The sequence below is a fragment of the Crocodylus siamensis genome, chromosome 15 (genome assembly GCF_052110815.1).
Source record: "Crocodylus siamensis isolate JL-2025a chromosome 15, ASM5211081v1, whole genome shotgun sequence".
Lineage (NCBI taxonomy): Eukaryota > Metazoa > Chordata > Crocodylia > Crocodylidae > Crocodylus > Crocodylus siamensis.
The window spans coordinates 30,235,478-30,254,751 of record NC_143409.1 but is presented as its reverse complement, the minus strand read 5'-3'; the positions used below and the strand labels follow the sequence as shown (position 1 = coordinate 30,254,751).

General features: G+C 43.3%; 2 protein-coding genes across 5 annotated transcripts in view; one reads left to right on the top strand and one right to left on the bottom strand.

Annotated features, from left to right (window-relative positions):
- Positions 1 to 13,394, bottom strand: part of NRG4 (neuregulin 4) — a 118,576-nt gene extending 105,182 nt beyond the window's left edge. For all 4 annotated transcript variants that reach the window (XM_090028777.1, XM_090028776.1, XM_090028774.1 and 1 more), the window contains exon 1: positions 13,289 to 13,394. Coding sequence is in view for 2 of the 4 variants with exons in the window: in XM_090028774.1 (XP_089884900.1) it covers positions 13,289 to 13,328 (40 nt within the window). In the remaining 2 variants the exon portion in view is untranslated. The remainder of the gene's footprint in view (positions 1 to 13,288) is intronic.
- Positions 1 to 19,274, top strand: part of TMEM266 (transmembrane protein 266) — a 149,891-nt gene that overhangs the window by 28,872 nt on the left and 101,745 nt on the right. Inside the window, exon 2 of the mRNA XM_090028768.1 lies at positions 17,822 to 17,928. Within this exon, the coding sequence (XP_089884894.1) occupies positions 17,915 to 17,928 (14 nt within the window). The 5' untranslated portion in view covers positions 17,822 to 17,914. The remainder of the gene's footprint in view (positions 1 to 17,821; positions 17,929 to 19,274) is intronic.

Sequence of the window (19,274 nt, the reverse complement as noted above, 5' to 3'; positions counted from 1 at the left end):
CACACACACACACACACACACACACACACACACACACACACCTGATTCCTCTTCCCTCCCATCATCAGTGTGACCCCGAACTCACCCTTAGTTCCCTGCACTGCCACAATTCCCTCTAGCCTGGGGCAAACACAGGAAGCAGCAGCTGGAGGAGGGAGACTCCAGCTGGAGCATGAGAGGAGCCAGGGCCCAGGGGCTGCACATTAACCCCTCATGGGTCACATGAGGCCCTCAGGCCAGCTCTGTTTTACTACATAAAAACAGTTAGTCACAGATCTCCAAAACACAACTTGTATCCAGACAGTAATAATTAGTAACAACTGTGATTTTAAAAATATACTTTCATGCTTTCTTTAATAAACTCCAGAATTCCTACTTTGATTGTCCAACATAAGAGGCAGATAAAATACAACTTAATATCTTATACAGCTAATCAACTGTAAAAGGTGTCACAAAGTAATTTCACCTCTGTGTACAGAATTGCACAAGATACATGGTATAGGGCAGTGGGGGTCCAGCTTTTTTTGCAGGTGTGCCACTAACTAGTTCTGTATCCTTTTTGAGTGTTATTCTGATCCCAATCTTCTGCTTGATCTATGCTATGTTTTCTGCTCTGTGCTCTCTGTCTGATACACTTCTCTGCTTTCTGTTCTATCTGCTGTTATGTTGTATGCCCCTTCCCTGATCTACCGTGTGCCACATACAGAAGGTTTCTGCCATTTGTGGCACATGTGCCACAGGTTGGAAACCTCTGCTATATGGTGTCTTGTTCTGGAATCCTAGGCAGCTTGTAAGATTTTGATTGACCATCTGATTCAGCATGGCAAATTCTGCCATATGCCATCATGATGAGATACAGTTCAAGAAATCAGCTCATTTGTCACCAAAACTTAAATTACGAGGAAGAAGTTTGATTTTGGGATAAGAGCAGTGAATTTCAGCTTAGCAGGCTGATCATGCACCATTATGCAGTTGCATTTCAAATATGCAGTAAAGCTACAAATTAAATATACGGTCCTTTCTGAAAGGATTCCCATAGCTTTTATGAATGATGATGGACCCTGGGAATTTCTCAAAAGTAGCAGTTTTCATTTGTAGTGTAGTGGGTTTTCAATATGAAATCTTCACTTCCATATATTGAATTTGACTTCCCCTATACTAGTTTATACAGAAGAATTTGAAAGCAGGGCTATAATTCAAAAGCTACGCTGCACACACAGCTGGAATAGCCTTCTGTATTGAATCAGCCATGGCAGGAGTTCTTTAACTTTCACTTTTTCTAAATTTCCAGTTTTGTTTAATAATATGTATCTTATTAGGTCTGTGTGGAAAGGGGGAGTGCTGTTTAATAGAAGAACATTCTTAGTATAAGGTTGCTTAGGTTCTATTCAAAGATATGTCCTTGACTTGTGTTTGACACTAAGAAGGTCAAATAACCTTTATTTCAGTTTTCAGTTTGTAATATGAATATAACATTCATCTTCTTCACGTGAGCAGTGTTTGTAAAAATGCATTCACATCCTCAAATGCAAGGAGACATATAAATGCAGAAATTTTGTTTGGGGTGTTTTAATTTGTTTCATTCTCCCCTTCCTCCCCCCATTTGCTGAACCTTCCATGTGGAAAGGTAGCATTGCTCATTGCTTGACATTTACGCCTCTAGAAAATTAAAAAACAGCATAGAGGGTCTCTGAAAGTGTTCCTGTCCAGAAGGTGAGTATAATTTGGATGATCCAGGTTGAGGGATTTTAATTGATAGAAGTGGAAATCTGCAAGGCTTGAATAGGGAGGCAGATTTCCTTGCAATAAAAAGAACACAAAAGGCAGCCTTAATGCATAAATGCGTAGACACCATAACTAAAATTCTAACTCCAATGGAGTTTTGACATTGACTTCAATTGAATTAGGATTTCTACCTTATGCATATTATTAAATGTTTGTAAAAATTATCTATGAAAATACTTAAAGTTAAGCAAAAAATGAAAAACTCCTAGGTAGAACTAAACAGATGCAGAAAATATGTAGACTTTTAAAGGAATTCACTTCACCTTCCCCTTCCAAACACTAACTAGGTCTGTCTTGCTCAGCTGATGAGAACTGAAAAGATCACAGCACATGGCTGCAGGCTAGTGACTTTTTGTCATTTAAATTCACTGCAGCACCAAGGAATGAGCTTAAAGAGACCAGAAACAAAATCCAAAACTAAATTTCCTGTTGGCTGGCCCAGACAAACAGCTCTATTGAGAGTGTACTTCTTTGTACTAGTGGTGTATTTACAACACCTAGGCTAGGGACAGACATTGCACATAAACTGGTTTAAGTGATCAGAAACTGGTTTAAACCTGTAACAGAACAGATGTTCAGTGCATGTGAACCAGTTTGAAAATGGCTGAAATCAGTTTGAGATAAACCTGTTTGAATGTAGTATCAGACTTAACTGATTTGGTTCAAACCATTTTATGCAATGTCTGTCCCAGACCCCTTACTGGTTTAAGATAAACCAGACTTTCCCAGCATGCTCTCTAGACTGGGCAGGGCTCCCTGCTCCATAGCAGGGCTGGCCCTTCCCCTCTGCTCCCTGGCCAGAGCTCTGGCAGAGACTGCAGGTACAGCAGGGTCTGCCTGACTTCCCCCTGCCCTACCCTCTCTTGCAGGTTGCTAGACAAGCTGGGATCCCCACCTCCCTCCCACAGCATGGAACCTAGGCCCACAGACTGTTGACATGTAGTATGCTAGCTAATGCTGAGAGGGGTTTCCGTGTGTAAGTCTCTCCAGTTTCAGTGGGACAGACAGACAGAACAGTGACCACTTAGGGTGTTTTTGTAGCTAATCAACAAGTCAGCTGGTAAACTGTTTAAGAAGGGTGTGAATTAATGGAGAGAAGCTATTGTTTTGATGAAGTGTTGATAAACACTGTTATCAGCTCCCTGCTGGCTTGCTCGCCTGTCAGTTTGCCGTAGACAGTATAAAGAGGCAGGGAGAGGGAGATTGAAAAGCTCCGAAGCATCAGCAGATGCATACACTGCACACCCTCCTTGCCTCAGAATGCTAGCAGGGGGCTGGGGGCTGGCAACACTCCTGCCCCTTGAGCAGTAAATGGGGAAAAAGCCTGGGATGTTACAGGCAGACTTCACTAATCAGAGGTCCTGCCTGGGCCTGGCCATGCCCCCCCCCCAGCTTGGCACTCTGGAAGGGAAGGGAGGGCTATGCTAGCACCCCCCAGCTTCTAGCTTGAGCCACTGCAGGCATATACCTGAATTTCCTTAGTTCAGAGAGAGTGTCTGTCCAGTTACAAACTGGTTCAGCCTAGCCAGGTTAGACTAACCTGCAAAGATTGAATCAGTTCAGGCTCAGGCTTTTTGAATGTCTGTCCATAGCCTTACAGCAGTAAGTGTCTGAAACTCATAAGGTGGCCCCGTGGCTCTCCAATTCATTTTTCTTTAAACATACATTTTGGTTAATTTTTATTAGTTTTAGAGTTATTAGAGTATACTCATTTCATATTTACAAGGGGTTTTTTTCCTGCAAACACAAGAGACTTCTGTTTCAAGTGAAAATTGAAATTGTCTCCAGGCATTGGGGCTTTAAGTAAAACATCAAATATAACAGGACCTTTAATAAAATGGTGTGAGTTAGCAACACTACTCCGAACGCGGAAGGCACCAAACACAGAATACAGAGGATTTTCAAATGGTTGCCTGTCCAAGTATTAAACAGGTCAACCCTACTTGTCTTTGAAAATTAGAACAGTAAGATTCAAACCTTTAAGTTGCCAGCCCTCACCTGAGTATCCCTGTAGACCCTGAACTTTGTAGCTAGTTATAGACATTCAAAAAGCCCAAGCCTGAATTGATTCAATCTTTTCAGGTTAGTCTAACCTGCATAGATTGAACTGATTTACAAATGAATAGACATTCACTTTTGATTCAGGAAATGCAGCCACATGCCTGCACTGGCCTACAGAAACCAGCGGGTGCTAGAGCGAGTCCTCTGCTGTAGGGAAACTGAGCTGAGGGGGGGCATGGCCAGCCCTCAGCAGGCCTGAGTATGATTGGGGAGGGATCTAAACCCACATCCTGGCCTACAGGGACCCCAGCCAGGATGTGTCTGGAGGCAATGGGGGGAACCAGCCCCTGCTAGGGGTCCCCAGCCCCCCTATCCCTACACACTCACTCACTGCTCCAGCAGCAGGATTGGGAGCATGGCCAGACCACAGTAGCCTGAGTGGAAGTGGGGCTTTAATCCCCCCAGGGCCACAGAAACCAGATGCTGGTAGTCTAAGGGGAAGGAGGGTGTGGTGTGGGTACCAACACAGCACTGGCTTCATCCCATGCTGAAGATCCCCTCAGACAGGGCCTATGTTGCAGTGCCTGGGCTGAGTCTCTCAGAGGAGCAGCAAGCAGTTCCCAGTGCCGAGGCAGGTGTAGCCACAGGGAGGGAGCAAAGGAGGAGGGATGTAACTGGCTGCAGGCACAGACGGGAGGTGGGGGGGGAGCCAGGGCTAATCACGGAGTCTGATTCATCGTTGCCTCCCATTGAGAGAGGTGGCCCTAGGGGGTGGAGGTCAACGCCTGCCTTGTGCAGGAGGTGTGGTTTGCAGGCAGACTGCAGCTGGAGCGTGGCTCCCCACCCCATCAGAAGGGGTGGAGGTCAGTGTCTGCCACCTCCTGCCCCACACAGGGGCTGCAGTTTGCAGGTGGACTGCAGCTGGAGCATAGCTCCCTGCCCCCTCCCTCTCCCAGCAGCAGCAATAGAGCAAACCATCATGGCAGGCAAAGGTGAGGCACCTGTCACCCACCAGGAGCTCAGGGCAGGCTTCTACAGGTCAGTCACTGCTCATATCCCTGGGCTGCTGGGCCGAGCCAGACCAGACTGGGCTGCAGCAGTCCATTGCCTCCCCTCACCACTGCCCATGCCCCTGGCCCAAGGCAGCCTGCCCCAAGTGTCTGGCACGGCTGTGAGCAGGTGGTGGGTGACAGGTGCCTTACTTCTGCCTGCCATGAAGGTTTGCTCTGCCACCACCAGGAGAGGGAGGAGGCAGGGAGCTGTGCTCCAGCCTCAGTCCACCTGCAAACTGCAACCCCCGTGTGGGGCAGGAGGCAGGGGGTGCTGACCCACACCCTCCAGGGCCACCCCAGCTCAGGCTGCATTGCGACAGTGGGAGGCAGTAGTGAGTCAGGGTCCATGATTAGCTCTGGCTTCCCCCCCCACACACATCTTCCATGTCTGTAGCCAGGTCACATTCACATTCCCCCACCTGCACCCCCTCCCCTTGGCTGGACATGCCTTGTATTGGGTGCCACTTGCTGCTCTCTGAGGGACTCGGCCCAGGGCCTGTAGTGTGGGCCCTGCCTGAGGGGTTCTTCAGCATTGGATGGAGCCAGCGCTGTGTTGGTGTCATCGCCACTTCCCCCTTTTCTTCAGGCTACCAGTGTCTGGCCATGGTCCTCCTCCTGCCGCTGGAGCAATCTCAGACCAGTTTTGGCCATTTTGAAATTGGTTTATGTGCACTTAACTTCTGTTCTGTTACAGATTTAAACCAGTTTCTGATCACTTAAACTGGTTTATATGTAACTTCTGTCCCTAGCCTGTGAAGCAGATCCCTCCATCCATTCCAGGGCACTACCTGTGATACTTTTTCTCACCCCCTTTATACTTCTGCCTTGAGGGACAAATGCAGACAGGAGTGAGCTGGAGACTCCAACAAGTGGAAACACCTGAATAAGCAGCCACAGAAAGAAACTTCAGTCATTCCAGGAGCTTACTTCAGTTCTGACTGTATTGTCTCCACCATAGCCCGATTACCTATTTACTTCAGCCATCTTTTTCTCTCCCCTTCTTCCTCATAGTCTCTGCCATGGTTTTGTTCCATGTCTACCTCCCAAGTCTTATCTCTTCTTCCCTGCCCTGTCCCCCTTCATTGCTATTCCCTTCACTTTTCTTTCTGTGCATCTGATCCTTCTTTTATGAACCCCCACAATCCAAAACAGTTGAGCTAAAAGACTGTTTGCCAGCAGTCCTGCTGGTGTGTTTTATTCCTTCTCCAGCAAGGAGTCATTCACATCTATTTAGATTTGAAGGTCGCCAGAGCAGGGACTCCTTGTGTTCATACAGCACCTAACCTTGGTTGGCCTACAGGTCCCATTCAGAGTTTTCCCTCTGGGGACACTGACCTATTGAGGTGGAGTGCCAATATGAGGATGCTCATCCAGCCTAACGGGTCTGGCAGCTTCAGATGCTTTCCCTGGTTAAAGTCCCTGCCTCTTTCTTAGCAAGAGAGCTAACAAATGCTATTTTTAGGCTGCCTAATGGCTTCCACTGTATAAGATTCCTGTATTTTGATGAGATGCTCTATCACATCCATTGTTGGAGCAGGACAGTAAAATTCATCCTGCCAGAGGCCCTTTCGACAGGAGGAATAAGTTTTTGTCCTATGACATTCTGTTCAGGTGCAACTAAATTGTAAACTGTTAAGCAATGCTTTTCCTCACTGTGCCTTGTGTTTTTCAGGAAAAGGTTGGTAGGGTGCCAAAGTAACTGAAAGATTGTGGCCCAAGGCTGCAGCAGCACATGCTGCACTGAGGATGCTTGGGAGCTGCTAGAACAGAGCTGAGGAGCATGGGGAGAGAACCCAGCTCACACACCCCTGCCAAACCACATCCATAGAGCAGACATGATCTCTGAGTCCCATTTGTCCCTTGGGGGAAGTAACATGTGGAGCAGGTATTCCCTATCTTCCTGGGGAGTGAGAGGACAAAGAAGACAGACTTCACTTTCAATATACACTTCTTGAACAGAGCACATAGTCCCAGCATGTTTCTTCCCTTTGGGAGCAGCATGTGGAACAGGGAAGAGCAAGGGCTGAACTGGGCTGTTCCTGGTGCCAGCACATAGATCCATTGACCCATTTCCTCACCCCAGGAAACAGTTTTTTCTTCCTTCCTCTAAATTATAATTGGTCCTAGAGTTTAGCATTGCTACACAGCTTGAAAGCACAGGGCTCAAGCCCTGATGATTGAGGTATGATAGAGTATTACTGTTCCTTACAGGGGTGTTGGTTGTAGTTGTGTTGGTCTAAGGACATAGGCAGTTCCTTACATTGCATAAGACCGTGTTTTACATTCCTTTTCCCTCTTAAAAATATCTAGGAAATTGCATATTCAGTCTGTGCATCTGGATTCTGACAGTCTTTAATTACATATTCACATGCTATTTTTTGTCACAGCATTCTGCTTTATTCAGCACACAGGATAGTCCCACAAGGGGGTGGAATTATGGTTGCATGAACAACTGCAGATCTGGTATTTTTTAATTTTTCAGGGCTTTATTTTTCCAACCTAAATATCTTTCTTTTATCATGAGTCATTTTTTCATCTGTGCAATGTAGGATAAATATCCAGTAAAATCTTCAAGATTGCGAAGTCCACTGTCTGTTTCCCTTTCTTAGAAATACGATAACCTCTGAAATCCCTTGCACCTCTCTCCTTGTTCACGGCAACTCCTTTGGATTCCCTTGTGAGAGTGGTGGGAAGGATCAGGAAACTGGAGTGTAAAACATCTAACCTATTCCAACACATATTCAAATTGATGAGGAAATTAATTTACCACAAGAGCCCAATACATTTTTCTCAAGAGCAATTTTGCTTTTTTTCAAAGCAAACACAATAACTATTCTTTATTTTTATCTACCTACATGTAGAGCTGTGAAAATAATTATTTTTTGGTTCAGTGGCTGAACTAAAAACTCAAAACAAAAATTGGTTTAGATTGACCAACAGTGAAAAAGTATAAAAATGAACACCCTCAAAAACATTTGTTTTAGGTCTAACAAAGCATTTTGTTTAATCCAAAGAGCAATGTTTTCTTTTATGTTCTTGCCAGAATTGGTCTCTCACATATTTAGAAAACAAAAGTCAAAACCATTTTGTTTTTAACCATTTTGTTTTCAACCATTTGGTTGAAATTAAATGTTCTGTCTTCTCAATTTATTGTTTTCCTTTGGCTGATACTGTTGAAGTGGAATGGTTTTGGTTACTTCAGTCAGTATTTTTCTGTGAATATACTAATTTGTCTTAACATTTCATTCAGCTTTATCTTTGTTCCATTTGAATGGTTTTAAAACTTGACTTAGCTGAACAGAGCTTTATTTTTTGGTTTTGGTTTTTTTAATGAAATAACACAGAACTTTATTTCATATAACTACAACTCATTGAATAGTTTCTTTAAAACTTTCCAAAAATATTTACCTAAAATAAGAAATATTTTTATTAGAACTCTTATGGTATGAGTTTTATAGAAAGCAGGGATGTGCACCTTATATAGAGTAACCAAAGTAGATTTTGTTTGTGTGTGTGTGTATCACATATACATATATATGATACATGTATATATATGTCTGTATATCACAAGATTTCATGAAATTAAGCATGCTTTACCAGATGCTGTGAGAGTTTTATGTCAAGCCTAACCAACAGCAACAGAAAAGATATTTGAAATGTTACACTATGTGCCTAGGAGGTACTAGGATGGGACTTGGAGGGGTCCCACCATAGCACCAGCGAAGTATGAAACAGCAAAACTGTTGGAGGTAGTGAACAGCTTGCTTAAAACTAGTCATCTCTCAGTAATGCATTTGAATTTTTACTTCTGTGAGGATGTCTCATTTTACATTACTTGGATCTGTGCTGAACTGTCAACCTCTCTTGTGGCAAAATACTGTCTAGACCCCATACACAAATTCTAAGTGTTCTCCACTTGAGCCATAGTTATCATAGCTCAGTGAAATGCTGGAAGAGTTTCAATCCATAGCTTATAAACTGGACTAGTGTTATTCCTGGCTGGTGAATGCCAGCAGGAAAGCGCTGATTCATATATCAGTGGGGATTCTCAGGGATTCACTTCAGAATTTTAGGCTCCCAATTGTCTTCAGAAAACATTTTTCATATATCCTCTAGAATAGTATTTTGCCACAGGAGAGGCTGATAGTTAAGCACAGGTACAAAATTAAAACTTTTTTTTAATGTGGCAAATATTTCCAGATATGGATGTTTTAAAATGGGGGTTATCAACCGGGGGTACACATACCCCTGGAGGTCCATGGACCAGTCTTAGGGGGTACATATGGGCAGGCGGGGACAGAGTGCTGCCGCCTCCCAGGAGCAGGGCTGGGCAGGATGAGGGCAGCAGCGCCCCTCTGCGGGGCAGGGAACCATTGCAGCCACTGCCACTATCACACACCAGCCCAGTGAGGTTCCCCGCCCTGTAGAGAGGTACTGCTACCCTCACACCAGTCTGAGCTTTCCTGCCCCACCCCAGCCCTGCTCCTGGGAGGCGGTGGCAGTGCTCTGCCCCCACCTGGCCACACACTGTCCCTGCCACCCTGCTCCACGTCGGGCTGCATAACACCCCTCCCACCCCCTGCTCGGCATCCAGCTGCATGCTGCTCCCTCCTTCCCCCCACTTGGCATCCAGCCGCCAGGGATACTTAGACAAAAAAAGTTAAAACCCCTGTTTTAAAACTTTAAAAAAATGTTAGACAGGCTGAGAAGGCTGGCTGTAAGAGAGTAAATCAGATGGCATCTGGAGTTCTCAGCCTTTCTTCACTTCAGGCGATATAGTTTCAAGCTTTAGTAAAGTATTTTCTCACAAACAACATGTACTTTTCCCTCAAAATACGCCCCCTCCCCCCCCCGGGAAAAAAAGGGTGCATGTATTAAGTAGAGAAGGCAGACAGGGTTATTTGGGTAAATGTACTATCTTTAGTTAGACCAACTGAATAGTTGGAAAAATTGTTCTCTGCAAGCTTTTAGGTACAAACACCTTTCTCCAGGCATAGGGAGAATCTGCTGATTAAGTAGAAAAACTGATTTTCTGCAAGGGGTTGGAAGCAACCTGGTTTGATTCCTGTCGTAGATTGCAAGAGCTGCAGTGTTACTGCTCAGGCAACTGGCAGTTGGCATAGTGGCTCATAGTTCTTTACAAATGTTAATGATGGCCTCTCCTTTTTTATGGTCTTGACTTCCACTAATCAAGCTAATCTTATGACACTTTTGCTATCTGCTAGCTACTCCTAGACTCTTTCACAGACTTTTTAACTCAGACTCTTTAACTGTTTAGCACATATTCTTAGTTTAGATCTTTTCAGAATCTTAGATCCACCCATGTAGGCTAGTCTTTAGCAGCAGCTAGGCATTCAGATTTAGCTAAGCAGGAAAGGAAGGGTGAGTCAGCTGAGGATTAGGCTCTGTCCCCACTATGCAGCCATAGCTCTGGAAAAATCCTTTTTTTCTTCATTCTGCCCTTCCAAAACGAAGTGTGCATCTTATTCTGGGGTGTCTCAAATGGGAGAAAAGACAGTACATAATTTGTACTAATACAGCTGACTAAACTCTTCCTGTCCATGCACAAAGATCTTGATCGTGAGGATCTTTTAAAAAATTTTGTAATCAGCTACCTTCTATGTTCCTGATTATGAAAGTTTTTTGACATACTTATTTTTCCTCCTAGCAGAAGTCATGTTCCTTTTTTTGAAGGATCTCATAAGATCATACTAAATGGCTACTCACCATTTTGACTCAAATGTAAAGTGAGCCTTTTCCCCATTCAACATGGTAGGGGGAGCCCCTTGGATTCCCCTTCTTGGATTTAAGAACCAGGTGGGAGGGCAGGTGGCTGCTGCCATTCCAGTTCTGGCCATGGCCAGGGTTCAGGCTCAGGGTCAGAGCTGCAGCCTCTGTCCCCTGCCTATCCTGTGCTACCTGTGCCTCTTCCATACCTGGTCCCTCCTGCTGCCTTTCCCTCTTCCCTCCCCACAACCCCTAATGGCACTTACCCTCAGTCACAACTCCAGATCTGGTGCTGACTCTGGTCCTACTCCAGCTGGGGCAAAGAGTATATTGTGGTTCTGACCCCTGCCCAACTGGAGGGGAGGGGGAAGGCACCAGGGGAGGAAGTGGTTGGGGGGGGACAGGCAACAGCAGGGGGGAAGGTGTAGGAGGGCAAGGGACACAGGTCAAACTATTTGACACCCCACTCTCTGCCCCCTCTGCTGCTGCTTTTCTTCTTGTTGCTGCTTTCCCCACTGCAGTGGTGGGAGGAACAAATTTAAGATAACCCTCAATAATTAGGTGTTGTATATGAAAAATTGTAACAAATTTATAAATTTTATCTCAATAATGTATAAATCTAATTTATAAATTTCCATATATAAATCTAATAATTGGGGTCATCTTAAATTCAAAGTTGTCTTGGATTTGGGTAAATATGGTATTGGACAAATTCTTAGAAGAAAGGGGCACGGGAGTTAAGGATACAACATCTGAATTTGAACTTCCTACACTTTAAATGCTGGAGGCTGCAAGAAAAAACCCTTGTCATACCCTGTTCACTCTCTCTTTCAGTATCCACTCTCTACCACTGTGTGACCCAGGATCCTGGGCAAGATGGACTTATGGTTTGACCTAGTAAATTGTAGTTCTTATGTTCTTGTGATAACTTTTTCACATTTCATATCATTCTGTCCGTTTCTCTTCTCCTCTTGAGAAGCTCCATAACTTTGTTATAATTTTCCACTAGGGATAATAAAAACTTTAATGTTCCAATCACCTTCCTTCTAACTTTAGAAGAGGAAAAAATGTTATTCAGGGATTCAATAGGAACCTTATATTCTATGTTAAAAAATTATTCAATATAGGCTGTATTCAGTGACTATTTCAGACTGACATAGGATTTTTTCCATTTTTTAGCTTTTGTGAAACAACCTTTTGCTGTTCTGGCATTCACTTCAAATCTCTGTTAATATTGCCTAAATGTATTGACTCAGAGTGTGTATTGCAAGGCTTATCCATTTTCCCAAACTTTCGTTGAGGTGGTGTGTGAAGGGCTGGGAGGTGGTGGGAGGAAGAAGTTAAATTTTATTGGGTAATGAGTTTGGTTTAGCCAGGGATCTAGTTCTGTTTTTGATTTTCAGCTTTTGTGTATATCTTTTTGTGCAGGAAACTAGAGCTGTATGACATATATGTACTTTAATGAGAGTGTGAATTAATACATGAAAACAATTAACTTCCATTTGGGTCTCCTGATATACAGTGACCTCAGCTCAGTTGCACAGAGTACAAGTCAGCATAGACTTTGGCCCAGAATGTTTAAACTGCTTTTCCTCACTTCTTCTCTCCCCCCTCTCGTCCCCCGCCCCAATCTTGAATCTTCAGTGCATGCATAGTATGTTATTGCTATGTAGATATGGTAAGACTCTTAAAAATAAATCCTGTTTATAATACAGAAGTTTCAGGGTATAGATTTTTGAGGTTGCTTTTGATTTGATTTTTGTAATTACTGTCTAGTGTGCAGTATATTCACCCATCCACTTTACTTTTAGGTATCATTTTTCATCCTAAAGCACTTTCCAAGCTATAGTATATGCTTACAGTCACATTGACATACAGCCAGTCAATGCATCGTATGGTTCTTAACATACAATGCTCTATATAAACACAAGCGAATTAACTCAAGCAGGAAGAAATTCTAGTAAAAGCACTAGCTCAGATCCCTCTTTTAGTGCTATAGCAGGGACATAGACATTGGGAAGGCAGGGGACACAACTGCCACCATTTACTCAGGGGCTGTTGATCACCCCCATTGTAAACCAGTGTTCCCACTAGTAGGCATATGTTCTTCTGCACTAGGGCACTGCTACCTCCATCTGGCCTACCTTTACATAGATGGAAGGACTGCCTCAGGCTTTTGCTCCACATCTATAAAAATCTACTATTGGGCATGTCATATAATATCTAGGGAGAGGTGATATGGAGTTTAGGATCTCATCTTAGAAAGACATGCAGTAAACTGTATATAATTTGATTCACATAGCATGGAATTATGAAGTGCTAGGTCAGCCCCACTGAGCTTTAAAACTGGGATTGCAGGGAGCCTAGGCATTTCAGAACTAGAGACTTAGCCCATAAACCTGATTTCTTCAACTGTATATAGAGTTCAGAAGGCTGAATAGACATGCTTCCCATCAAATTTTAGCTGTATTCTGGCTCCAGTTCTTCTCTCAATAGATGCAAGATAATATTTTAGTGTTTTCAGCCTAGGGAATAGCTCTACATTTTCACACTACGCTGGCAACCTGGATGGGAAGCCTTTCATCATATCTTTTTATTCAGTTTATTTATTTTAACCAGAGGAACTCTGTTTCTTCTATATCTTTCCTTGTTGCCAATCCTGAATACCCCACAGAATGAAAACAATAATTAACTGTGATAAAATGGACATCATTCCTACTCACGTGGAAAGTCTGTACACACCATGTGATGTCTAGTTTTCATTTTCCTTGAGAAGCTGAATGTGTCAGTGCAGAAGAAGCCATGTCTGCAGAGTGCTGGATGGGACAGATGGGGAGAGGTGTACACAGAAAAGCTTTGCTGCTTGGGGGTGTTCCAGCCCTATCCTCAGGATGACCTCTGTACCCTGCCACTCCTCCTCTCCATTGTCACAGAGTTGTGGGAAGAGTGGGGGGAGGGCAACTGCATCACAGATTTTTGCCTGTGTACACCCTTTAGAAATGTAAGCAAAAGATAAGAGCAGAGGAATGAAATCTCCCTGCTGGTCCAAGTTACATTTAAACAGCGCTCAATTACAGGTATTCTCCATGGAACTTCAAAGTGTTTTATAGGGCTGTGAGGAAGTTTTGCAGGAAGGCCTTAGGATGTTATTTGTAGGCAAAAGGAAAAGACAACAAATAAATTACTGGAAACATCAGGGTTTACATTGGGAGGGTTCTGTTGGCTTCCTGTAAGTGAAGCATGAATCATCAGATTTCTTTTAGGATGCTCACAGCTTCGTATGTCCAGTTTGAGGGCTTTAAACTGGGATGCCCATTTGCTACAAATAATCATTTGTTGTTTTAATTCAGTAATTTAATTGCTACTTGCATACTTTTGCCACTTTCTCCCACCCCCAGAAGGTTCCTTTGGAGACCTGACTTTCCTCTGCCACCTGCCTGTGCCTTTACTCTTCACTTATAGTAGCTTCACAGAGTCTGTGTCATGAAACTATCCCTTTAGCTAAGGAGAGCTGGATTCTGCTCCCTCAGGAACCATCAGTATTAGGAGAGTAGCTTGCTACAGAACAGTGTTGAATTGCCCCTTTCAGCCCTACTGGCAGACACACCTTTCCCTGTAGTGCTGTCAGTGCCAAAAAGAAGGAACCAGCCTGGTATTTGTGCTGAGATTAGCATAACATTTCTTTGAATTGTCACAAACCTAACCTGCTTATGCCTGGAACAGAATACTTTTATGAACATGAAAAATTGCACGTTTTACGAAGTCTAATAAAGACTGAACTTGTTCTCTGGAGAGGCAAGAAAAAAAAGGGGAATTACAAAACTGATAACCAAAAGTTTTTTAAACAATCATGAGTCAATCTCCCCCTCCCAAATTATGTGATTTCCTTTATAAATTATTTTTTCTTCATCTGTGTTTTGATTTTTTTGGATCAACACATATGTGTTCAGAGAGGTGATTTTGGCCCCAGCTGCTGGACCTTTCACTTTCAGATCTGCACCCAGCTCTTTTACCTGCATCCAACATCCATATCAGCTCTGCCCCCTCCAGCCTCATCTTTGTTCCTTCCACAGTTCTCAATACCCAGTTCCCTCCCTACCTTGTTCTTTCCTTAGCCTGATGGAGCAGCTGCAGTAGAGTCTTCACCTGTATCCAGGTAGGGTTGGAGCAGCTTCAAGAGTGCATTATCTGTCACTTTTTCCCCTTCTCAGGCTGAGTGCTGGCAGGAGGGGGTGCAGAAAGGCTATTCCATTGCTCCCAAAATGGAAAGAGGAAGCAGTGCCATTTGGAGCTGCTGAGCATTTTCTGACACCCCTGCCACTTCTTCTTGTAAGAATCATGTCAGGTTGCCAAGAGGAGGGCAAAAAGAGCTTTGCGTGCTTCTTTTAGCATTTCCAATTGTTTGTTCTACCTCAAGAGGCAGGCAAGTTGGGCAGTCAGAAGGGTTTCCCTCCCACTCTCTCCCCTGGCAGCACAAAAATTTGCTAGAGGATTATTGGAGCTTCTCATGTCATTGAACAGCTGGCTCCAGCCCCAGCCAGAATTCCATTGCTCACTTGCAGAGAAAACCCCATAAAAGCTAGCAACACTGATATTGTATCTTTGTTTATTTTTTATGTTTTAGGAGTATTATGTTAATATGGACATGATGAATCCTAATGAACAATAAAAGAAGGGGGGGAAATATAGGGTAAAAGGAAGCTTTCAGAACTGTACTATGCCAATTTCTGTTAATAGCCTGTGCCCAAAATCTTAAAGGCATTTTACCAGTGGCAAACAAAAAAGAGAGATGTATTATACTTTTTAAAACTGCAAACTCTTTTGAGTAGGGACAATGTTTTTATCTAGAACAGTGGTGCAGCCTTTTTGCTCTGCAGGCTGCAAGGGTGGTGCCTGGTCCCTCTGCGGACTGGATCCAACTGGTGGCCCTGAACTTGTGTGCCACAGGGCAGGCATGGTGGGCCCCAATCCAGCTATGCAGAGGGAAAGGGATGTGGCCCAGGCCTGATCTGGCTACATGAGGAAAGAGGGGGGCATGGGAAAGGACCATGAGCCAGTGTCAATCTGGCTGCACGGGGCTTTGGAATTTGGCAGGAGGGTAGAGGTGGTGATGTTAATTGCCACTGCTCCTTGCCACCAAATTGCTGACCTGTGGGGAACCCTGTGGGCTAGGTGCTATGGCTCCACTGGATGGATTTAGCCTGTAGGCTGGGGGTTGAGTTGACCATTTCTAGTCTAGGAAGTCCTTGCATCATTTAGGTGAGTGATCTATGTTTCAGTTATTCAAATACTTTAGTCACAAAAGACATAGAACTGTCTGTCTTTTATTCTCTTATCACTCAAAACAATCATGACCGGATTTTAATCAAACTTCCTCGTAAAAAAGATCATATCAAAGAATCTTTAGGAAGCTAAGAGCCTCGCAAAGCAAGGTTTTATATTGGAAACTGATTTGTATTTGTGGTAGTAATTCCCTTGTGCCAGCTGTAAGACTTTAGTAAAGCAGATATTTAAATCCCATTGAAGTCATTGGGAATTTCCCCATCTAATTAATTTTAAGGGTGTGTGTATGGTGCTTTGCTGCTTCAGGAGCCTGATCAGTATACACAGACTACCGAGGCCATCAAAATGATTCCCGTTGGCTTAAAACTTGGCATTGGATCAAGTCTGCAGTGCATCAGAGCAGGTTTATCTCAAACAAAGCCCATTTTTACACTGATGTTTACAATACTGTAAGCCCGTAGAACAATGTAGCATCTATGTTCTTTTTAAAATATATTTACTACATTGAAGCCAGTCATGCTTCCATTATTTATGTGAAAAAATCTATTGACTACTGTTGGTCTACTTGCATGCAATTAAGATTTGTACCTTAGGCTTTAGAATACTTCAGTAATAATAACCAATCTAAGAATGATTTAAATGGGTTTTTACAATGTTACAGGTTTACAGTATGTGAAATAAAGATTTAGAAATTGCTATACAAATAGTGCAACCTTAGGCTAATTATTTGATATCAAATGATAGCTAAGAGTCCTGGTGCCATTTTAATACATGGTAGCTATAACCTTTTTAATTTATTGTATGAATTTTTGGAAAAAGAATCATGGGGTACCCTAACTAATTTGAATGTTCCAAGTTGTAATTGATTCAGGCAAATTTTTTAACGTTTGAGAGAGAGTCTAATTTTAATAAAATAATAGCATTTTTTCAGTGTTGGTATGATACATTTCTGGTGGATTTTTTTGCCCTTTTTATTCGTAACTCAGTTAATCAAAATAAGAGTATTTTTGTCTTTCACAAGTGGTGTTCTTAATTTGATTATAATTAATTATATTCACTGAATGATCCTGATAATATTTTTAAAAGCTTCTCATTATATCATTTACTTTCATTTTTATTCCTTTTTCACTGTTCTCCACACATTTTTCCAAGCACTTAACTTAAAGGAACAATGACTTGTTTTGTTCAAAGCATTTAATTATATTTTACAATATTTTAAATTGCTTCTTAAAGTTAGGGTTGAAATGTTCTGCTTGTTGGCAACGTGGTTCATGAGCTGCTCCCAGCAGGCTTTAGTCTATCTCTAGCAAGCTTGTCCAATATAGTTTTGTTTTTCTATCTCAATCCCTGGAAATCACATAGATGGTCAGGCTTTGAACAAAGAATGTCCATTATCCAAACTCATCAGTCAGCTGTAGAAGTAAATTCTGTGTTGACTTATCCAGTACGTATAAGATGAATAAAGACAAAGTGGTAGAGACTTTCTCCAATAGGTAAGAGATATAGCAAAAGCCATAGAAGTCAGTGAGACACATGCTTCTAAATTCCTTGCCCACTTCAAAAAATCTTTCCTTCGTTTTAAGTGATATTCTTAAACATACAGATCTATCTAGTATCTAGAGAAAAAAAATCTTTTGACTTGTGCTCTAAATCCTTTGCTCTAAATCCTTATCCTTTTTTGAAAATCTCTGCCTGTGTCTTCTCTATCATTCTGAATTATCCAACAGTTTAAACCTGGACCTATAATGTGTTATTTACCTTTATTTAGCTGGACCTGTAATTTTAATTATAATTATTGTTATTTTCTAATTTTTGGGATGTAGAAGGTTTAATTGAGAATGGAATTACCACAGAAAGGAGAATGGCTTATGGCAAATAATACTGCTGTGCAAAGAACATCATATGAAAACAAATATTAATAAGGATATGTAAGGGCAACTGAGTTCTAAATTAGCTTGTTTTCTCTCTTGTAGAAACCTCACCTTGAAATGTGAAAAATTATCTGCAGAGGAGTTGAGTAGCTAAATACTGGAACAACAGCTGATTTTTGGTTTGTTTCTTCCAACATGACCAATCCCCAGTAAGTACCATTTCAGATGCTTTTATAAATTTAATGAGTCAAATCCTAATGTGAAAAACTTCCATGGTGCTAAAGTGTGATGCCAAGGAGGTTGTGTCAGTATTGCTGGGAAGATAATTTAACCCTTTGAGTAAGGGTTGAAAAAATGAGTCAGTTGTCTGCAGACCCCGATTAGCAGGGATCCTGGTTTTCCTGGTTAAAAAAAAAAATCACAAATTCCCTGAAAAATCGCAGATTCTCTAATAAAACCCCCAAAATCTGTGATTAAAATTAAAGGCCCCTCCAGCCCTGCTGGTGCCCCACAGTCCCTGTCCCCCCCACAGGCCTTCTCATGCTCCTCACTCCCAACCCACAGCCCTACTGGTGCCCCACTACCCCACCCCCCAGACGAGGCACCCACGGCCCCGTCCCACTCTCTGCTGGGGCCCTGCAGCCTGCAGCCTTGGTCCCCAAGTCCCATGCACTGCCCAGCTGGGCAACAACCCCAGCCCCAGCCTTGCCCAACTCCCTCCCTCCTTATGGGGGCCTCAATCCCCCACCTCCCCTTACCTGCGGGAGCTGCTCTCCAGGCTGCTTGGCAGCCACATGCATGTACGTGCACATGACACCCCCTGTCTGACCACCCTCTAGTTTCAGCCTGCAAGCGGCTGGGTGCCGTGGGAGGAGTACCATCAGGAAGGGGGTGCCATGTGCACGTGCACACACACACATGCACATGGCAGCTGGGCAGCATGAGAGCAGCTCCCACAGCTACACGCAGGTAAGTCTTGGTGTGGGGGGATTGAGGCCCCCATAGTGAGGGTGGGAGGGAGTTGGGCAGGGCTGAGGTTACTATGGTTACTGAGCATTTAATTTAGTACTTGTATAATCAAATATTAAATATGCAATAAGCAGAGTTACTGTCCAGTAGCATCAGCAAATGCCTTTTTAGTGATGCTACTGCACAGTAGCCTAATAATACTGGGCAGTTGGGGTGTGCAAAATGAGCCATATTCAATTTGGATTTGGCCTGATTTGGGGGACAGTGATTCGATTAGTTGATTCAGATCACTGTCCTGATTCGATTCAGCAAAATCCAAATCTGAAGATTTGATGCTGATTTGGAGAATCAGTGATTTGGCCACAGACAGTTTTTTTCTACAAACCTCGTGGCTCTTGAATGCTGTGATGGTAGGGCAGATGCAGCATCCCACAGGAGCGCAGGGGGGCACCCACATGCTCAGCAGTGAACCTGGAAGTGGACCAGAAGTACTTCTGGTCCACTTCCAGGTTCACTGCCGAGCACACAGGGGGATCCGGCCCCATGCCCCCCTGGCTTGCCAGTCAGCCTTAGAGGGACCCTGGGT